Source organism: Dermacentor andersoni, chromosome 6 (genome assembly GCF_023375885.2).
Source record: "Dermacentor andersoni chromosome 6, qqDerAnde1_hic_scaffold, whole genome shotgun sequence".
NCBI classification, from domain to species: domain Eukaryota; kingdom Metazoa; phylum Arthropoda; class Arachnida; order Ixodida; family Ixodidae; genus Dermacentor; species Dermacentor andersoni.
The window spans coordinates 61,597,096-61,618,613 of NC_092819.1; the positions used below are offsets into that span (position 1 = coordinate 61,597,096).

The window sequence follows — 21,518 nt, forward strand, 5'->3', positions numbered from 1 at the left end:
CTCGGTGTTCGTATTGTGACAGGAGACAGCGGGTGCCGGCGTATACAAGTAACTCGTTTCATGTCCCTTGAAAATGTCCCTTTCGCACTCTCGGTATGCTTCACCGTAATGCACGGCGTATGCTTGACCGCGTAACGTCGCTGTACTACGGCGAAGCGTACTTTAGGAAACTGCTTTCCGTGCTTTGACGCCGTCGGCGAAGGTAACGAAGGCCGAGTCGGCGCCATTACCGACAGCGGCGCATCCTTTAAAGGAAAAACATGGCACCGAACAGCAAGAAGCTTTACAGCCAATGTCGAAGCAGCCAGGCCTAACGACAGCACAAAACGACGACTACGGCTGACTACGGCTGCCATCGGATCGGTGCGCGAGAGCGCTGGTTCAACGCTGTGAGATAATCAAAATGGTGGTGCTGTTAGCTTCAATTAATCCGTTTCGGACCTTCGGTCACGGCAAAATATCTGAAAATGTCGGAAGGCGAAGGATTGCAGCGTCCGGAATTTCAGACATCCTTTTGCATTGACCCTATGGGATAGGTGGCATTGGAATCCGAAAAATCATGCTTCCAAAAATTGTTCGTTGGCTGCAATTAAGTGGACATTTTTGTAACTACCTTTCTTGTCTGAAAAATTGGTTAGCAGCTCAAGAGCACTAGACTTCAACAAAAGTTTGTTTCCTATGGGAGATTGTTGTGCATCCTTCTTGTCTGACATCTTTCTTTTCTTGCTGGTGCCAGATGACTTAACACAGTGTCAATAATGGCTGTGTAATATTCTTGTTTTGCATTTTGCAGGTTGACGCGCTGCCATTCCCGTTCAACAACGTTAGCCAGTTTGAGTCAGTCATCAGCCACCCTGTGGGCAGCTTGTGGAACCCCGAGACATCCTTCAGAGAACTGACTGCACCGAAGGTTGTTGCCAAGATAGGGCAAGTCATTGAACCCATAGACACAGATGCTCTGACCCTCAAGAAGAAGGAGAATGTTGTCGATAAGCTCTTGGAGCGACAGAAAGCTGCAGCAAAGCACAAGCAGCAGCCGCAGCGACGAAGGAAGAAAAAATGAACAATGGTACTGACAGGTAATGTGGCATTAATTCTACAAATATGACACGGGAGCGGGCTTTCTAAGCTCTCAGAAACGAGTACATAATTTCAGTTATGCACAGGCTGGTGCCTGTGCATATTTAAGGGTTTGAATTTACATTATTTCGATCCTAAAATTAGCCTACGCCAAGTAACTTGAACTTGACCAGTCAGCACGCATGCACCTGACCGCTTTGGTGGCCCCGATAGTGACCCCTTTAGTGTCGGGGTCTGTCACGGCGAAGCTTATTGGACAGCATATGCGTTGAGCACACGTCATCTCTTGTTCAAAACGCCTATTTTCGGCCCATCTTAGGATGATTTTCAAGCAATACCGTAGCTCACAACCGTTTGATTACAGTATTTACCCGATTCTAACACATGCCTTTATATTTTTTTTTTTTCGAATTGACTCGCCATCTCGGCCCTGCAAAAGTGTATGTCCAGCGAAGCTGTTGCAAAACCACCACTACAACTGCTTAGGGGGGTATGCAGTGCTTTACTGATGGTTTGGATGCTTGTTTTGAGCTTGTTCTTTATGGAAACGTATGCCATTTTGCATGTTATATGGGTAATTTCAATGAACATATGCACTCTTCCCTTCCCTTTGCTGAGCGCTTGTAGCCTCTGCCTTACAGGAGTATTAGCCATTGATTACGGGTGCATGAGCCATTGCATTTCTGCTTGTTTATAGGGGTATGGGCCATTGCTGATGATGATAGATGCTTGCTTTGAAGTTGTTCTTTATTGAAACGGACGCTGTTCTGCACGTTGTATGCGTGATTCCAATGAATGTATGCACTGTTCGCTTCACTTTGCTGAGCACTTGTAGCCTCTGCATTACGAGGGGGATGAGCCATTTGCATTTCTGCTTAGGTGGCTATGAGACCTTCCTGATGATGATCATTTTTGTTCACGGACGGACACGAGAAATTCTGACCACCGAGAGGCTAACAGCTTCGCCGTAAAAAAGAAAAGTGGGCCGAAAATTGCCTGCTTGGCGCATGCAAATGCGAAAGGCGGTTTCGCCTTTGCAACACCTGTATGCTTTGCCACATAACGCGGATGTATTGCAGCGAAGCCAACTTTACATAAACCGTGTGCCGAAGCTGTGCCGAAACCGGCTGCCATTGTGCAATAATTTCTTGTTCTAAAGAATTTAGTGCGCGTTAGATTTCTACTTTGAGCTTTAATGTCATTTCTCTTTTAGTTAACTACATTGAACACATATAAAGTGAGTGGGCGTGCGTTTGATTCTGGGGCATGTTAGAATCGGGTAAATACAGCCAAATGAATCAGTGTTGTAATTTGGTGTTTTCCCTGCATCTTGTAATTCGATCCGCCGGGTAGTTCGATCTGTTTCGTTGGTCCCGTCAGGGCCGAATTAACGGAAGTCGCCTGTAGTTTGACCTATACAATATCGGGGACATCGTCTAACAGTGGATATAAAGCACAAGTATGCAAGGTGGTGCCACTATCCCTGCCACTTCCTCTTCCTTAGTACTCACTCGCTTTTGGCTAGCCTAGCCTCAACTCAATGGGGCTTTGAGAGGGCGATCAGGCACCTTGTGTAGGTTAGCCAAATGCCAATGTAGGGAAACCAAAAGCCTTCCTCCAGTGTTTTGTGCATGTTCTATTGTCCGTCACTGAGATAAGGCTTATTGCTGAGAGTGGTAGTGGCAATGGTCGATGCTGAGAGCCCATACTATCGATGACATATGCTGGCAATTGGATGTCTTGGCTGGACATCAGGCCTGAATTGATAGTTGCACTGTCCACAAGCTCTACCCTCACTTAGACTAGCTGTCCTGCTGACATGCTTTGTCTATTGCCTTGTAACTAGAGACGTGTGAATATTCAAAATTTCAGATATGAATAGGACCTATTCGAATCGAATAGGTCCCTGCTATTCAATTTGTGCTCAATTTGAAAGTTCACTATACGAACTTATTGAATATTCATTGCTTTCTAATACAGTAGACTTCCATTAATTCAACAGTTCAGTAGTGCCTGCCATAAAATTGGTTGTATTCTTCACAAATGTTTTTCTCCCTTGAGACGAAATTTACTCAAATTAGAATTTCTACATCACAAGCTGAAAGGTTGGTGCAAATAACGTGCTACCTGAATACTTAATTTAGGTAGTAGATGTGCAGGAACACATGGCTATCTGCCCTCTCCTCCTAGCACACCCATCTCCTCCTCACCTGCGGCATCTTGGAGATAATCTCTCCGCGGCAAGTGCAAAGGTAGAGCTGAGATGGTTGGTGCCTTGATGTGCATCGGGTTCCTGCACATCTAGTGTTGGCGGTTGTGTAATCTCAAGTTTCCAAGACATGGTGCGAAACATTCGCTTCAGAACATTTGCTCACATTGTGGCAGTGTGTTCGTGGTCATTGAGTGAGATGTGTTAATGTTTACCTGAGCACGCGTGACCGATGAAACTATGAACCTTACTTGTCGCCTTTCTGGTGAAACTACGACATTTTACGTTTTTGCTCAGGACGAATATTTTTGTACACTGGTTTTTAATTTGTGGGCGCCCGTTGCTGGCACTAAGCGCAGTCAACTGCACACACTGGTGCTTATAACTGATTATGGCCCAACCTTCTTGTGATTAGTTCGTAAGCACTTACTAGCAAAATACCATCCACCAGAAATGCTCTGGGAAATTGTGAAGTTGTTTTTACTGCTGAAACTTTCAAACCTTTAATTAACAAAATTCACGATTTAATGAAATTTTTCACTGCAACTACTACCTCATTATAACAAGGTTTCACTGTATTTAATCTGAGTTTGTTAGGGCATCTGTGATTGATGAAAGTTTGAGAGCCACTGCTGTAGTGTTTTATATGCATAATCACATGTTTAACACATTCCCAGGCATGTCTCCTTAATAAATCTAAATGCAGCACGTAAACATCACACCAAATGAGTACACTTCACTTTATGCACTGACCGCTTGACTGTTAGCTTGGTTGTACAAGCACTTACCTCTTGGCCCATCAATCTTGATTTGAATTCTTGACGGCAGAGTGATGAAACCACTGCACCGTTATCCTTGCAATGTTCCCATTTAGGGGTGCCAGTGCCAAAGACAAGATCTGACTGTGACAGAGCCTCAGCTGGTGCTCACGTCCACGTGGAGCCAACAACTGGTTGTATAACAACCACACAGCTCCCTGCCCAAGTTTTACCAGTTTACATTCCAAGAAAACACTTTGCACTTCGGTTGTTTGGAGCTAATTAAGGCCTGTCATGTACTGTCAGCATCACTTCCACTATTTTTCAGAATGCAATATCACTCCAATCTATGTACCGTATTTACTCGCATAATGATAGCACTTTTTTGCCAGAAAAATTGACGCAAATTCAGGGGTGTGATCATTACGCGGGTTAAATTTCCCGCAAAAAAAAAAAATTTTTTTCGTCCCGCTTTTGCTGCGGGATGCGGGTGCGGGACACCAAAACAAAAATGGCGGCCGGCGGAGCAAGCAGAACGCGCCGAACGCGATTTTTTTTTTTTCTTCTCGTGAGTACATTACGTGCATTGAAACAGTTTCTTCCGTATCAGTGATGCATAATATCGTTAATATCGGCAAGTTTGCGGCAATAACATAGCCATGTCCACTTTGAGGGGACAGAAACAGATGGGCGCGCTTAGCTGCCAGTGACAGAAACGCATGGCCGGCGTGTTGCGGAAACTGCGGCATCTGTCTTCACTACTATCCTAACACGGCACGTTTCCACTAAGGCTGGGCGAATATCTTAGCTGTGTTACAAGTGTCGACGTATGAATAGGGTACAGTTTTAATGTATCAGTGTAAACGTGGCTACTATCATTGCCGCGCGCAATTTCTTGCGTGCTCACGAGTGCAGGTGAAAAGAATCGAAAGGCGCCTTTTTTGTTTTTGTTGACCACAACCATTATAAAGCCTACCCATAATAAAGGAAAGTTTGGTTGTACCTCTTTTTGTCATGGAAGTGCGGAAAGTGATGAAAGTAATGAAATGAGGCATCTACTTAAGAATGTTTGGTGCGTGCAGACGAGTCGTTCGCGTAGCTTTCGACAGATGGTAAGCGCGATCATTATTAGCTAGACTTGGCACACGACATATCGCTGCGGCAAGTTCGGGGTGCGATCATTACACGGGAAATAAAATAAATCGAATTTTGACGACAAAATTCAGGGGTGCGATCATTACGCGAGTGCGATCATTATGCGAGCAAATACGGTATATATTTGTCCAGTTGTGACAAATTGCAAGAAGGACCTGTTACAACAGAAAACGTCTTGCACAAACAACACACAAAAAGAACATATCTTCTTTTATGCCAGGAGAGAATCAACTTTATTCTCATTTTTAAGAAAAACTGCTTATTCTGTCCTAATATACTATATGTACATATACTTTTTTTTTTGACACACAAGGAAACAACAGAATGCAGTTTTGAAGGTGTTTCTTTCAGCTTTCTTTTCTTCTTTCTACATTCACAGGCTATCAATGAAATCTCATTGCCTTTATTTCTCTCCCTCTCTTCTTTGCAGGAATGCAAGCATGTTCATGCCTCCAAGGAATGAAGTGAACCTGTATAATATGTACATATTGAAATAAATACACACTGCGGCATGTACAAACACAGGCGATGGTTCTTTACATATGGGTAGACATACCCTGCTAGCATCCCTCACACATACACAATAATTTTCTGGTGTGTGTGTGTGTGTTTCAATATGTGGAGCGTTGCATATCGAAATCAGTTCTCTCTGGCCTAGCATTATTCATATAGCTGCTGTGAAATATTGCTTGCTAGTTGACGACTGTGAAAAGATGCATATAGCAAATCTGGCGTCAATAGTATGAGATTGACTGGTCCTGTACTGCTAAATCTTGACCGTGCATCACACTCAACATGATATCTACTTTTCTTTGTGTTTCCCATGAATGAAATCAGTGGTGGAGTCATTTTTTTTTATCAGCAACACAGCAGTTCTTATAACTGAATGCTACAGTATTGCGTATTAGCTTCTAGTGCTTTTTGTTTGCTTCCTCTTTTTTTTTCTTGCACACAGCAGAATAATGCCAGCCATTTATGAGCGCAAAAGCATGCAGAGTCTGAAAGCTTTTGTTCTCACATGCAAAATAAGATTGATAGCACAGAATGAAAAGTGACGCTTCAAGTTTGTATCATACCTGGGACTTGTAGTAGATTGTTCAGAACATTATGGCACTAATGGCTTGTTTTAGTCACCTCAGAGCTGGTGCCCCATTACAGCAAAGGCAAACTGTTGCACTTCTGAAAGCATTGCTAGCTGCAAAGTGCCCATGCTAGATGCAGGAAGAAGAAACGATCCTCATAAACTCATTGGCAAACAGTGACATTGGAAATGCCTGACTTCTCATGGAGACAAAATGTGCAGTGTAAATAATGCACCTTTTTTTTTACCTTTAACAGCGAAAGCACATTCATATTCACACATGTGCATTTTTGTGGAGTGATAAGCCAGATATTTTCTTTGTATTTTACTTTTCGGAACGACTAGTTAGGGTGTGAAATTACCTAGGCTGCCGTCGGTGGCCTTTTCTTTGTTGCATTTACCATGCAGCTCTATAAAACTGAAAAAAGAAATTGTGGAGTGAAATAGCACTGTTACAGGCTTCATTGTATGTTCTAACTAGTTAAATAAGTTTAGCGTGGTGGAGACGTATGAGCCTAAACATATCCAAAAATACCAGAGCACATCGGCAACATCTTGCCGCACTGTTATCAGGCATAAAATGCTAAAATTGTTACCTTGCGCAACTGTTCTTGAGAAAGAAAAAGTGCAAAAATAGATTTGTAGTGATTATGTTATTGCTGATGCATTTGTGCCAGCATATAAGTGAAATACACTTCTAAGTCATTGCAATTAAAAGTCCTGGGTACAGTCAAAAGCACTGCCATTGCTTCTTTCATCTGGTATTTCATTGCACATCTACTCCATAATTCCTCCACTATGTTAGAACTGTCTAATGCTATGAGCAATTTGAGCATTTATATGACGTCTTAACATTATGGGTGCCTTATCGCTTATCAGTCTTGCAATTACGATGAGCTGTGAGGTACCAATCCTAATCAACTCATGAACTTGTTTGAAAAGCATTTGCACATTTTGAGGAATTGCAAAATGTACATAACTGTAGCAACACTTTGGCTGATTCTTCTGATACGCTTCAAGAAACAAAACAAAAGCTACTGCTGGTTTGATGTGACAGCTTGCCTAAACACAGTGTCGCAGTCAAGAACAGGGCAAATTTTTCTACATCTTCTGGGTATCATGTTGATTTTTTTTGTCACTGTATGCTAACGAAGCTAATGGCCAAATAAAATCGACTTCTCGTATGAGCGAATTATTCTGTCACAAATCATATTTTTTCAAGATCACAAGGGTAATTCACTGTGCTACTTTTTGTGCAATTGTGCCCTTCATAATTCAAGCTGTATTTTCTTTTCCAGTGTCATTTGATTGCTAAAACAGTCACTGATTTTCTTTTTTTCCCTGCCCTACTGAAAAACAGACTAACAGTGTAACTTTTAATATGAGGTTTGGCATTGTAGCTAGTATGCAGTACTAGTTGGAGTCTAAGTTTTATGAAGATAGATAACAGCGGGCAGCTGAAGAATTGACGGGGTAAAGGGTATGGGGCACCACTTCAATTTGCAGATTGTGACAAGTTATCAGCATGTTTAGCTCAACCTCTCGGTCCACAACTTGTTCACAAAGTTATTGAAAGCAAAGCACACGAAACTAGGACAACAATGAAAAGCCACATTCACGAAAAGTCACACTCACGAGCACAAGCACACATGATGATGATGCAGTTCTGTTTGCAATGGTTGAAACACCGGTCATGAGTCTTTCTGGTTCCTTTCTTTGGAGGTCTGTCCAGCTATATGCACACTCGCGCACATTCAGTCATTGAGTTCAGTGTTAAAAGTTCAGTGTGCTGTTTTCTTCCTTGGCAAGGCTTTTGCAATGAAGGCGGCAGCTCTTGGAGGCTCCATCAAGTTTTCTTGGATGACGTCGCAGCCTGTACGGGAGCACACACTGTCCTTGTTCACTTCTGATGAAGTCCATCTTGGTTCCCTAACCAAGTGCAGCTGAAGGAAACATGGAAATGAATATATCAGCTCGATGTTCCGCAACATCTTTGAGTCAGGAAGTTGATTCACAAGTGTCCCGCAGTCCCAGCCTTGACTCTGATATGATGATTAATGTAAGCATCCCCTTTGAAATAGGATGACAACACATGCTGTTAATATTATTGTATATATGGTACGTATAAATATTTAAACATTTTTACTGGATAAGTCGAGGGCAGCGACACCTCTCTATTGGACCAATCACTGCGATATTGTAACACTGCTTGGCGCTTTGTGAGCTATAATTTAAACGTTGCGTACTTTCAGTGTTTAGTCAACTGCGCTGAAGCGAAAGGATGTTTTTCAAGCAACTCTGCATTGCAGGAAGTGCCAAGTACTGTCGTTATGGAAGCACAGTGACTACTACAGCTGAGGAGTGGTGCCTTTAATAAGGCAAGGTTCAGGGAAAGTTGGCAAAGTCACGCATCAAGTTGGGGTGTGAATCCGAGGCTGTAGACTTCACTCAATGCATCGCAGCTCAAGTCATGCTTTGGTTATAGTTTGTTGGTTGGGTTTGTTGGTTGTTGGTTGGTTCTGGATCACAGGGAACCCTTAATAGCTCTAACAGACAAAGTACAAGACAAGTGTGTGTAGCCTTCCTGTATTGTACTTCGTCTTAAAGTGTCAATTAAGGGCAATGTATTCCAAATTGCACCAACTTGCCCAAGAAGAAGTTTTATTAAGGTATATTGTACTTCGTCCATTTGCGTTGTTAAGAAGAAGCTTTAGCTCACAGCCAACTTCAATTTCCCTATTCATATATATATAAGAAACATGCTTTTATGAAACAATTGCTTGATCGATCCGAATGAAATTTATTGTGTTTGAAGGGGAAGTTAAGGTCTAGTAACTCTAACAAGCATAATTTTGGTTCAGGACATTGAATTTTCTACAAAGATAACTGAAACCGGTAAGCTAAAATGAAAAAAGAATGAGATTTACAAGTCTGTAACGTTGCACCAAACACAGATAATGCAGTTTTATAAACTGCATCTCTTTACAGAGCACCTCAAGTTGAAAAATGTGATACCCGAATTTACAGCTTACATGAAATTGTTACATTTACGTCGGTTTTGCGAATGTTCCATGCACAGATTAGTGGTATAATTCAGAGCAGCGCATAATACGTCAGTTTTGTCCACTTTAGATTTGTTATTAGGTGCTATTTACAGAATTGTGACATTCCTTTATTGCCGAGTTAGATTTGTAAACTTTATACTTGAGTTTTCTTGAAATATTCAATAACTTTTATTAAAGCACTTATGACATAAATTGAAAATCCACTTCTGCAATCACTAGATATTAGCGTTTTCTTTCAAATGCAATAAACCTCATCAAAACCGATGCAGTGCTTGCCGAGCAAAATCGATTTCGCAGTTCCCAGGTATTTGCCATGTATGAAAGTCCACTTGCTACAGTTACCAGATTTTACCGTTTTCTTTCAAATGCCATAAACCTCGTCAAAATCAACGGATTGACGAGAAAAACGATTTCTTCGTTTCCATGTGTTTAGACATGAGCTCTGGAGCTAAATTACGCTCTGGGTTTGCGCTTGGAACGAAATTCGCTTCGTCATCGATGCAGCACTGCTCGATACGGTGCAGCCTCAAAGGCCACGTGTCGATGACTCGGCACATTTCCTTCCGGGTGGCGGCGGCGGCGCGGGTCTCGATTTGCACCGCGCATTTTTCGCGGGCAAGGCGGACACCACCGGCAACCTTCAGCTCGGTATAGCAGTTTCGAAGCACTCGAACTTGCGGACTGCACGTTCCCTTCAGCTGCTCGCCAGCTTTCCGTGCAAGTGCAAGCGCGAAAACGGCGGCTACACAAGCAAGTCTTACTCGATATACAGCACCGCCTACGATACGGTAAGCTTGCTGTAGTGTCTGTACTTGTTCCCACCACTTTCTTACCAGTATACATGTGAAAACTACGGGTCGCGTACCGGGCTAAACTATACGGTAACTCGGCGCGAAGTGGTGGATAAACAAAACAGAGACGAAGACGAACGTGTTTGTGTCTGTCCACCCTGCGCTAAGTTACCAGATATAGTACGAATGCGAGGCCCAACAGTCAGTCCTTCGCGTACCAGGCAGTCGAGAGCTCCAGCTAGAACAAAACCTCCACTGACCTTGACAAAGCCTCCCGTACGCGACATGAATAGATCTCGGTACGTGGCCGGGTTAGCACACTGGGCACGTGCCCCGGCTCCTCGAAAATGATTCCTTGATGCGCCACTGGTCCTGCCTGTGTACTCGGTATCTTACATGTGAGCAGTCCGGTTTACGTGTTCACCGTTGCCAATTAATGTCGTTCCAAGATAAAAGGTGCACCTGTATACGACGTCTTCCTCCTCAAGTGAGGTAGCGAGATAAAGGAGCGAATGGTTTGGCGTAAAAACTTACGCAAATGTGGTCTCCAAGGCGCCATAGCTTCCATCTGCCATCCCTGAAAATATAAAGGTATGACATCAGTTAATAGGTCATATCTTAAAAGGGCACTAAGAACAAGACCAAATCAGCTTAGTCGATCAGGCAAATTATTTTTTAAAACATCACCTTGGCAAGAAAATGTTGCTAAATAAAGGAGAAAATTGGTCATACTTCTTTCTTCTTTTTTTTTTAATTTTACGTCGAAACCTCGGCGCCGATCCGCTAGTGACCACGTCACGGATTTCGATGTATTTTCTCGTACTTGGATCTCTTTGACGTAGTAGAAGTTCACTAAAGCTATGTAGACCCAGTGTTATGCTATTTAAGATTACAGTGCAGTCTTTCGTGACTGATAAACACAGAACAACACCAGTGTAGACGCTGTAAAAATCTCTGACGTCACGGTGAACTAGTGCGGGAGCTTTAGGACGGCACCTGTCTTTCGGTCACCGCTTCTCTTTCAGCTTAGCATCAATTCTGGTTTGTCAGGCCTCTTCTCATGGTACAAGGGGCTGTTTTATTATCGCAGATGCGTAGCTTACTCCTACGACTTAGCTTCATTAATATTCCTCTTTAGCGTCTTTTAAATCTCGTAGCGTTCAGCCGCGATTAGCATATGAACCCATTGACAACATAAGGATTCAGTACAAGCTCCACTCACAAAACCGCACTGCATCTGTCTCTAGCCCTCGGCCTCCACGCTACAGAAAGAAAAAAAAAACGAAAAAGAAAGCTCCCGAGAGACGCCGATATTTAAAAAAAAAAGTTTATCCCATCATGACGTCATGTAAACGAACGTAACCATGGCGCATCGCGAGTTGAACAGCGATATACTTGGCACTGCATGCTTTAGTTGTCAGCGATTTTAGATGTTTATACTTTGGTCACTCTGTAAAGCTGCTATTGTATTCCGAAAACCCCATTGTCCGCTGTCATTTGCACGAAGGTGACTGAGACAAACGCTCAAGGCTTAAGACGTAATACGGTGTAATTCCGCCACCGCTTAAAAATGGTTGCGTCACGGGCGAATGCCTCCGAGTGTTGTGCTTGCACTTACACGCAGTCTGTTTCACTGGACCTCAACGTCCTTAGATATATATTAATTGGTATTTTTAAAACAAAAGCAGATACCTTAGCTCATTATAGCGGCCAAGTACATTAAGGTCCCTACTGCTTCCTTCCTTTCTTTCTTTCTTTTTATTTTCGTTTCGTTTCCGGAGGAAAAGTCCCCAATACAGGTTACAATATCAAACGGCCAATCTGCCAACCACAATCGCAAGTTGGGAACAATGTTTGCACTCGAATGACTCTAACTGCAGCACAAAGCGGCAGTTTGGCGATTTCCCAAAGGTGTGCAGAGCTGTTAACAGGAAGATGACATGGCATAAACACGCCTTAGCCAATTGAGTGCACACGCGATGCCACTTGTCGAACTTGGAACCTCAGCTCTTGAAAGTTACACTGAGCCCGTCACATAGCCACAACTTTCGCGGTGCGTGTTCAGAAGAGGCCAGTAAGTCGCACCACCTGTCACGCCCATAAGAACCAATTAGATGCGCGGTTCTCACGCGGGTAACCAACGAGAAACCTCGCAGAACCGTGTTTAATATGTCGTGTGTCACCAGCGGAATATATTACACCACGCGCGAAAACCAAACAGGCGGCAGTGGTGCATGCAATTCGCCGCTCCTCCCCTCCCGATGCTAATCAAATAGCTACGAGGATTGCTAGAGGTCGCTCTGTTTAATTGAGTGCAGTAATGCGCAAGCATTGCGCGTGGAAAGGCGCCTCTATAATAAATCACGACAAGTGCCGCAACGTTCGAATAACGTTGCATGCGTGGCTATATTCTCCGTGCTAACTCAGCTGGGTGACAACTTAAGACAACCAAACACAAAATCAGGCTTCAGGCTGTGATGCGATACTGTTCGAAAGTTCTTGTGTCGTTCTCGACTTACGCCTCGATCAGAACATAGCCTTCACCGCGCTGCACGGAAATTTTGAACCAAGGCGGGGATACGTATCGATATAAAAAGGACCTACTCCCAACCGCCCTCCTTTTGTCCCCGCCAGTCTCGTTCCTTTTGAGCGAATGGCTTTTATCCGCCACTGCACTGTGGACACTCATGTTTCGCAATAGCGCTCTCAGCTAGCCTTCTGATCAGATGCCTCGGGGTTTCATTGCTTACGACCAGCCTAGCACACCCCCGTGCAGCTTCTTATACCGTATTCCTATGCCGGCGTTCTGGCCAATGGCAGAACATCACTTGTACCGAGAAAGAGTCGTTGCGTCAGTTGTTGCGCCATCAACATTTCTGTAGCATTTCCGAACCCAGCGTCAATTGAAGCGCTGCGTTATTACTGCGATATGGATTATATGGACACTCCAGGCGAATTTTCGTCGTCGTCGTCGGTGTCGCCGTGGGGTTTCGTGTAAAGTCCAAGTACGGTAAGATCGTATCGCGCCGTATGCTGCGGGTGCTAGGGAAAGCGTGCGATGGTAAGCCGAGAAGGATGGTGGCTTGATGCGCGGCCAAAATTGGAGGTCACGTGATAAAGCACTTGCAAAGGGGGGGGGGGGGGGTGCGCGCGCGCTACGCCGTAATCATAACACGCTAGGGTTGAGGGGGGGGGGAGGCAGGTGGGTGCGCGTCTTCTCCTCTAGCCTGGCCGTGCATAGCCCACATCCTATCTTCAAAGTAAACTCTACCGAGTGCAAACATCAGCGTGCCGAGATGGCAAATTGTGCGGTCTCTCCGCGTGCCTGGTGCTGGAAGTCGCGTAATGTCAAGTTTCGTAAACGCGTTGAAGGTAGAGGCAGCAGAAACGTTCGCTCCCATCTGTTTGCACTCTTCATCAAGCCAACGTTGTGACAGCGAGTGTTCGTGGTCATCGAGTGAAATCTGTTCATTTTGCTTGTGTGCGCGTGACACCGTACTTGCTAATTTAATTGGTAAGCGAATGCTTACTACAAGTTATACGGCCGATAAAACTACGAACCTTACTGCATGCAGTTGTCTAATGCATTGCTATCGATTGTGGGGACCCAGCCCCTCACGCTATTAGTGCTCCGCCTTTCGGGTGAAACTACGAATTTTTTACAACGAAGGCTGTTTAGATTATAGGCTTCCGTGCATCTTTCTTTATTCTGCTTGAACAAACACTATCATCATCAGCAATGACTCATACCTCCCTAAGCAAACTAAGCAAGCAAAATATGCAATGTCTCATCCCTATATATATATATATATATATATATATATATAAACGAGAAGAAAGGGGGTTAACCGAGGGGCCCGATTTTTATTAGGAATATCATAAGAAGCCAACAAACATTGACACTAAGGACAGCATAGGGGAAATTACTTGTGCTTAATAAATGAAAATAAAGAAACGATAAATTAATGGTAATTAAAGTGGATGGAAAAACAACTTGCCGCAGGTGGGAACCGAACCCACAACCTTCGCACATATATATATATATATATATATATATATATATATATATATATATATATATATATATATATATATATATATATATATATATATATACCTTCCACGCAAATGTATATAACTAAATGTGTGTGCGAACCTTTCGTCACGATGACCCCCGATCAAGACAATAAATGTGTTCGATCGTACCTTTGTTCAAAATTCTGTGTCATCTTTGTGTCGTGTGCTAAACAGCTTCGCTGGTCAACCACTTTCACAGAGTGGAATGGCTCATGATATTTTTCTCCTTTGTGGATTAGAATGAAACAGCTTGAACGGACAGTAGCAACAGTTTTCCTAAATCAGCGTCACATTGTGCAGCGACATTAGACAGCACATTATGATGCAGAGAGGGTTGCTCTAAAGTTGGCGCTCTAAATTGCGCAACATCGCCTATAGCTTATTAGGGTATAAATGGAAAGCGGCCCACACAGGCACGAGATTCCAGTTTGCAGTGTCCCTCGGAACAAACTAGGACCCGACCAAATTACGCGGTAGCTCTATTATCATAGCTAACAGTTCCGGCCAGCTCCTTCCACGAAAGCGTGCTGTGTCTGCTCTTCATCCCTCCACGCTACCCCTCTGCTCAAAGATAATGTTCCCTTCCGGCTTGCACAGACACAGAGAGGAGGCGCCGAAGAGGCAGCGCTAAAAAGCACAACGGTGTAGTTGGTCGCAACGTACGCAAGAAATTCTACGTGTGCCGCGTTTGTCGTTGCGTTATCACCTTTTAAATGGCTGCGTAGTGCTTTATTCGTGTTAAGGCTGCTACTAATATTGGAACGTTATAGATTTCTTAGAGCTTCATTTCTTTCGTGTGGTATGTCTTCTAAAAAACTTAATGCATTTAGAATTGATAAGAATACCGCTCCACTTGGACTCACACAGGCAGCGCTTCCTGTGTACGAGATGGATATATCCCCCAAGTACATATAAAGCACTGTCGGCAATTATGAGCGTATGCGCTCTGTAAGCAAGCACTTGTTGGAGCAGAGGTCACAGAGGAGCAGTGCGTTGGTTCGCACGTCCATGTGCTATCGCACGTTGCCTCCCACTTTGTTACAGTCTACGAATAAGCCCATGCATGTCACGTCAACGTTACCCTTGCTGCAGCAAAGCGTCTCACCTCGGGAACCATCTCGTGTGTATAGGTTGGCGCCGCGGCATACGGCGTTGGGGCCACCCGAGCGCCGACGGGACTCGAGCTGTTGTGCGGCGAGCTGGTCTTGGGCGCCGACGCCAGGCCGCCCCATTTGCAGCCGGGGTCCGCCGCCGACGCGCCAGACGGGTGCGGGGTCGGATGGGGCGGAGGCGGGGGAGGAGGGGGAGGCGGGGGCGCGCCCCACATGAGCACGCTCTGCCGCGTCATGTCTTCCTTGGGCGCTGGCACGGCAGCCGCCTTGGCTGGCCTGAGCAGACAGTCCGAGAGGCTGCCGAAGCCGAGCTGCCTGCTGTCGGGGAGTACGGCGCCGTAGGGATCGCAGCACGAGGCCTTGGGCGCTTGGACGCCGTTGTACTTGTCTAGCTGACAGGCGTACAGCTTGTCATCCTTCTGCTCCTGGTAGGGGGTATACCTGGACAATGACGTATATAGACGGTTAGACTGCTCTTCTTCTTTCGTTAACGGCGGATTTCGGTAAGCAATAAGAGCTGCACTGCTTTGAAAGCACCCTTGGGAGAAATCGTGCCGACGTTTTGATGCTGCAGCACAGATAGACGCGAGCTCGGCAGACAGTATACCTATATGCAGCAACTCATAACTTGCGACTTCACCTGCCGCCTGGCCTCTCCCGTCGCGAAGCAACTTTACTGCGTCTAATGTGGTTGGGCGTAGCCTTTATACCGATGCCTATTCATTCCTAATAGAGATGGCCAACAGTGCAGCGTGTAAATTGTGCGGGTGTGATGAGACTACAGAGCACCTTCTGTGTCACTGCCCATCCTTTGACACTGAACGACGTACTCTACTCTCAACCTGTTAGATAACAAGGCGCTCTAGGAAGAAAAGCTCTTTGCAGCATGGCCTATGCATTCTTGTAGGCAAAAGGCCACAAGAGCCCTTCTGCACTTCGTGAAGATACTGAATTGTACGAACGCTTGCGGCAGCGGAGATTCCTCTGCGACTGGCTCCGTGAATGGCTGACTCTATTATTTTTCTTTTCTCTCCTTACCTATTCCACTTCCTCCCTCCCCAAGTGTAGGGTAGCCAACCGGGCACGTCTGTGTTGGTTAAGCACCCTTTCTCTCTTCGTTTCTCTCTCTCCTAATGCCCTAGTTCGCCCACTGCAGAGCGCCATAAATGTACGCCGCGTTGCCTAAGTAACGTTGGCCTAGCGAGGGCTAGCAAATAATTTTGTTGTATAACGCATTGCACTGCGGTCAATTTGCGAACAAAATACTAGTGCTGAGCTTATGATTGCATTCAAAAAAAGATCCAAGCTCTCGCCGCAACTCTTGTGCTTTCGAGGGCGTGCTCACAACGGTCCAGCGTGCATTGATAATAGCCAACTGCTCAAGCAAATTAAACTTTCTCTTCGACGTCAGCAGAATCGGAGGTGAATACTTGCCTGGTGGCGGGGTCGAGGAAGCCGTTGCCGTACTGCGGGTACTCGGGCGCGTAGTATCCGCTCAGGTGCCGGTAGTGGAGGAAGTTCTCGGGCGCCAGGAACCTCGAGTTGTCCAGGAATAGGTTCTGGGCCACGCCGTAGCCCGGCGGAAGCCCGCTGTCGCCCGCCGCGGCCGCCGCAGCTGCCGCGGCAGCGTACGGTGCTGCCGCCGCGGTCGCGTACATATTGCCGTAGTCCTCGATGCTGTATGCCGTCGGCGGCGGTGGCGGCGTGGGGCCTTTGCTAGCTGAGGATCCCTTGCTCCGCTTCCCGCGGCTGAGGAGGTCGCGTATCTGCGACTTGTAGCGTCGATTCCTCTGGCAGCGCAGAATGAAGTCGTTCTCTGACATAGGCGCTCCGCCGACTTCACCGGCGGCGCTGGCATTGCAGTTGGTCCCGCTGCTTGCGCCACCGCCTCCGACGCTGCTGCCCCCTGCGCTGTTCCGTTCGCTGCTCGTCGAAGAACAGCTACTGGACGTCGTCAGGCCGGCGTCCAGGTAGGTGACCTTGAAGTCCATCGTCCGTTTGCCAAGCAAATCCCGACCTTCTTCTTCCCTGGAGAGGAAAAGCGGGACGCTGTGATTAGACGTGAAGGATTGTGCAGTATTTTGGTAAGCGTCGCCCTTACGTATAGTCTGGCAAACCAACGCACCTAATTGCATATCTGAAAGATCCTCGCTACGAGACATATAATCACGAAAAGTGAAGAGCGCTCACATGAGTGGCCTATGCGTGCACAAAATGAAGTCCGGCTTGGAGTTTTTGTAGACCAGCCTCGCGCTGGTCTGCAGCCATTGCCACTTGCCGTCCTTTGTGGCGAGCCGGTAAGCGATCAGCCCCGATGCACCCGTCTTCAGCACTGCAACGATGAAACGTTACGCCACGTTTGAGCCGGCGTGCATGTGAGGATACACAGGCATATCTACAACATAAAACGTGTCAGTAAAAGGCTACAAAATAAGCGAGTAAGCATGTTTTCTTTTACAAGCGAGTTAGCTTTACGTCATGTAGACCGATGACCTGCCCATGGTACACGTTTCGCCGGTGCAATGCCACATAGAAAAGCCTATACGGTTTTGAAAATAGCCTTCCGTAATAATAGTCAAAAACGTGCTATTTAAGTGTTTAAGAACGTTGCTCTTTACACAACGTAGAGATGCCTTACGTATGAGACATCTCTCCTACAGGCGTGACCTCGAATTCCTCCTGGATTCGTGAGTACCCCGCTGCCGTTGTAATCGAGTTTTCTACTCTTGGTAAAATGAGTAAGATGAGCCAACTCACGCATCGTACATGCGTGCAGTGGACTCAAACACGCACCACACACCGGCAGAATTATCTGCATTTCATTAAAGAGCTTTCTCTCTCCCTCTTTTCCATTTTCAACCTCGCGGGCTTGTGCAGAATCCTGTTGCGTCGAGTCGCCCTTAGAGGCGCCAAATGAACTTTCGAAACTCAGAACGCGCAGGCGATGACCCCAGCCACGAGGTAGGTAGGTAATTGCTCGCGAGAGCGTCACGATATACGTAAGGGTATATGAGATCAACGGGCCACTTGTTAGTTGAAGAAATGATGGCACAATGGAGGCGTTGTCGTAAACAAAAACTTCGTTTATTTATGCCAACAGTTTCGAGAGTGCAACTGTTCTCGTCAGGCCTTTTTCCAGTATATATATATATATATATATATATATATATATATATATATATATATATATATAGGGTGTTTCAGCTAATTTTAGCTAGAGTTTAAAAATATGTTTATGCACTCTAAGACAACGCGGGCAAATGCATGTTGCTCACTTTTGTATGTAGTGTGCGTCACGCTACTTCATGTATTTTGCTTATTTAGATAATTAGTCAAGATTGAGTAATCAACTCCTGCAGCAACGAAGTTATGCAAAAAAATTCCATTTAGAAAGTTGTAAAGCGCTTTGCAAAACGTCCGATTAAGCAGTTTATAACTTTCTATCTGTTAAGTATTAGTGTTTTTCAGCCGTGATTGCAGCGCTCCCAAACTGTCCGCGTACAAACGAACGTGGCATCTAGCAGGGCGTGCCGCCGCTTTAAAAGAGACAGGGCAGCGATGAAGGCGTTGGCTGTGCGACTTACGCCAGCGATGCGCTTCCCTCGCGGCGGTTCATGAAAGCGACAAGCGACGCAGCGGCAGCACGTTGTGCGCGGAACGCTTGGGACCAGTGCAATCACGACGCGCAAGGGCATGTCACGTGGTGCCTTTTTTTTTTATTTCGCGGACAACCGCAGCAAGCTGAAGAACACTAATATTTAATAGATAGAAAGACAGAAACGGTTTATTCGGACGTTTTGCAAACCGCTCTGCAACTTCCTAATTGGAATTTTTTTCCTAGATTCGTTGCTTCAGAAGTTTATTAACTAATCTTGACCAATTATCTAATTAAGCAAAATACAAAAAATAGCGTAACACACTACATGCAACAGTGAGCAGCATGCATTCGGTCGAGTCGTCTTAGGGTGCGTCGGCATATTTTTAAACTCTGGCTAAAGTTAGCTGAAACACCCTGTTGTGATCCAGTTGCGTAATTTCTCATTGCTGCAGGCAAACACCAGTGAATCCTGGCGACGCTTTCCAGACGCGCAAAAGAAGCACTTGAGAAATAAGCAGGGCAGCCACAAATGAGTCCCCAAGCAAAGGTCCGCCTCCAAAGAGTTCGTAAACAACGGATCCGTGTCTCGGCGCGCATTTGGACAATATTGCAAATGAAAAGTTATCCGGATTCATACGTTCAATTGCGTCTCGGTGCAAGTACACAACGTTGCAACGGCGGTTTCGCTGTTCCCCACCGAGAGCGAAAAAAAAAAAGAAAGGAGGAATCTCGTCGTCGAATAGGTTCCCATTTATCCTTCGGCGTTTTACCGAGTTCCCCTATTTTAAGAAAGCCCAATCTACCCTTCCATTGTCTTCTGTCTTTCTTTTCTTTTCCCTCTCCTTTCTTCCAAACAAACCCGTCTCTATGCTGTCATCATCGCCAACTGACGGCATGTCATCGTTTTCCCCCCCGCATTCGGCATTTGTGTTTAAATCCAAACGCATGCGTTCATCAGGCCGGTCTGACTGCTCATCAATAGCGCGCGGTTTATAAAGAACGTCTCAATTTGTTGCGCACGCGCGTTCTCCCAAACTCTGAAATAAAGGGGAAACGGCCGTCCCAGACTCGTCACCAAAGCGCCGAACGCGCGGCCTATCGCTCGATAGAGAGAAATGACGCAGCGGGCTCGATTTCCTCTCGACGAATCCGGCGGCACTATATACGCCGCTGTTGTGCCGCAAGCACTCGTGAAATCAAACGGAGAAACACCGGCTCGTGGGGAGTAAGGGAGGGGGGGGGGAGGGTTTGATGACGGAAGGAGAGAGTTGTGGGTGGCATAAGCGCGGCAAACTCGGCTTTGCGCGCTTTCTCTTAGAAATCAGCGCTGTGTACGACGACAACACAGCGGCGGAAGCGTATATTCGCTTTCCGCTTTTGTTATTTCTTCGCTCGCAAAGAGTGAGACGGACGGCGAGTTGTGTGGGTGCGCGTAGCAAATAGTGGGCCCTGTAAAGGGGAGAAGGGAAAAGGAAAGAAAAACGGCGGAGGCGCATTCGTTGGCGGATTGGGAAAAACGAAACGCCCGCGACAACGTACGTATCAGCGCAAAAGCGATATTCTGTGCACTTCTATGTATACGCTGAAACCGCGAAATGCGAATGGGGAAAAGAAAAGAAGCAAAAAGAAAAAAGAAAACGCGCTCGCGAGCGAGCGACTCTTATGACGCCGAACAATGAGAAAAGCGAGAGGTGAAAAGCGAAGCGCGCGTGAGGAGTGCTTTAAGAATCGATTCGCCAGGATTCGAATGAAAAGCTGTGTTGTGCTGCTACCGCCGCCAGCCAACGTGCAATCGAAGCTCGGTGATGCGGTTTATCGAAGGGAAAACGAAACAAAGAAAGCTTCGTTTCTGGCCTGAATGAGGAGGCCGCTGCCGATTTGTACGTGTGATTATGCAAAGCCGCGTTTGCGAGCGCGCGGAAGCATTCTTTCATTTGCGGGGAGCTCGCGTTTCTCTTCGAAAAGGAAGCTGCAATTTGAGAAAGGCAGAAATAAAAACACTCGCAATTCGTGCTGGTTACAATACCGCGGAGGTCTTTGGCCGATTTCGGATGCACGCGATGTCACGCTTTGAAACGTATACGGAGGATCGTTGGTGATGACGACGTCGTTTCGGTTGAAACCGCGCGTTTGTGAGCTTCGGAGAAGCCGCCCAGGTAGTGAGGCGACGGTATACTGGGATCGCTGCTCGCAAAATAAATAATTTAGAGAAAACTGCAATAGCTGATGGAGAAACAGAGGCTTTACGCCGCGTATGGGCCTCGACACTATGCTTAGGAAGAGAGCAAAGTTCGCCAGCTTTATAGAGGAATACACAGGTTTGCATTACCCTCTTTGATTATCTTCTGTTTTGTAATACTACATTTACGGCAGGTGACCTTAGCTTTTAAATTGACACCTTTGAGATGTCCCAGCTTGTAGTGGAAAGCTTTGACGTTGGCACTGTTGTTCGCGCTCGTTTAGGCTCAACATTAAATAAGAATGCAGCATAAAAATGTGCTGGCACGTTACTATAGCCAACGACGAGCACAATAGAAATCTTTTACCGACGCAGTTTCAGAAATGGAAATGAGGGCGCAGGATCTAGCGTGC

General features: G+C 45.8%; 2 protein-coding genes across 3 annotated transcripts in view; one reads left to right on the forward strand and one right to left on the reverse strand.

Moving 5' to 3' along the window:
• LOC126522760 (U3 small nucleolar RNA-associated protein 14 homolog A) overlaps positions 1–5,722 on the forward strand; it is a 39,212-nt gene extending 33,490 nt beyond the window's left edge. The window contains exons 15-17 of one of the 2 annotated variants that reach the window (XR_008610596.2): positions 794–1,079; positions 1,520–1,570; positions 5,633–5,722. Coding sequence is in view for 1 of the 2 variants with exons in the window: in XM_050171555.3 (XP_050027512.1) it covers positions 794–1,063 (270 nt within the window). In the remaining variant the exon portion in view is untranslated. The remainder of the gene's footprint in view (positions 1–793; positions 1,080–1,519; positions 1,571–5,632) is intronic. The other variant, XM_050171555.3, reaches the window with a different exon arrangement.
• A 409-nt stretch (positions 5,723–6,131) lies between these two features.
• The window catches only part of ss (aryl hydrocarbon receptor spineless), a 155,506-nt gene continuing 140,119 nt past the window's right edge, over positions 6,132–21,518 (reverse strand). The window contains exons 9-13 of the mRNA XM_055066672.2: positions 17,519–17,660; positions 16,763–17,356; positions 15,322–15,769; positions 10,674–10,716; positions 6,132–8,226 (exon numbers count right to left, since the gene is read on the reverse strand). Of these exons, the coding sequence (XP_054922647.1) occupies positions 8,213–8,226; positions 10,674–10,716; positions 15,322–15,769; positions 16,763–17,356; positions 17,519–17,660 (1,241 nt within the window). The 3' untranslated portion in view covers positions 6,132–8,212. The remainder of the gene's footprint in view (positions 8,227–10,673; positions 10,717–15,321; positions 15,770–16,762; positions 17,357–17,518; positions 17,661–21,518) is intronic.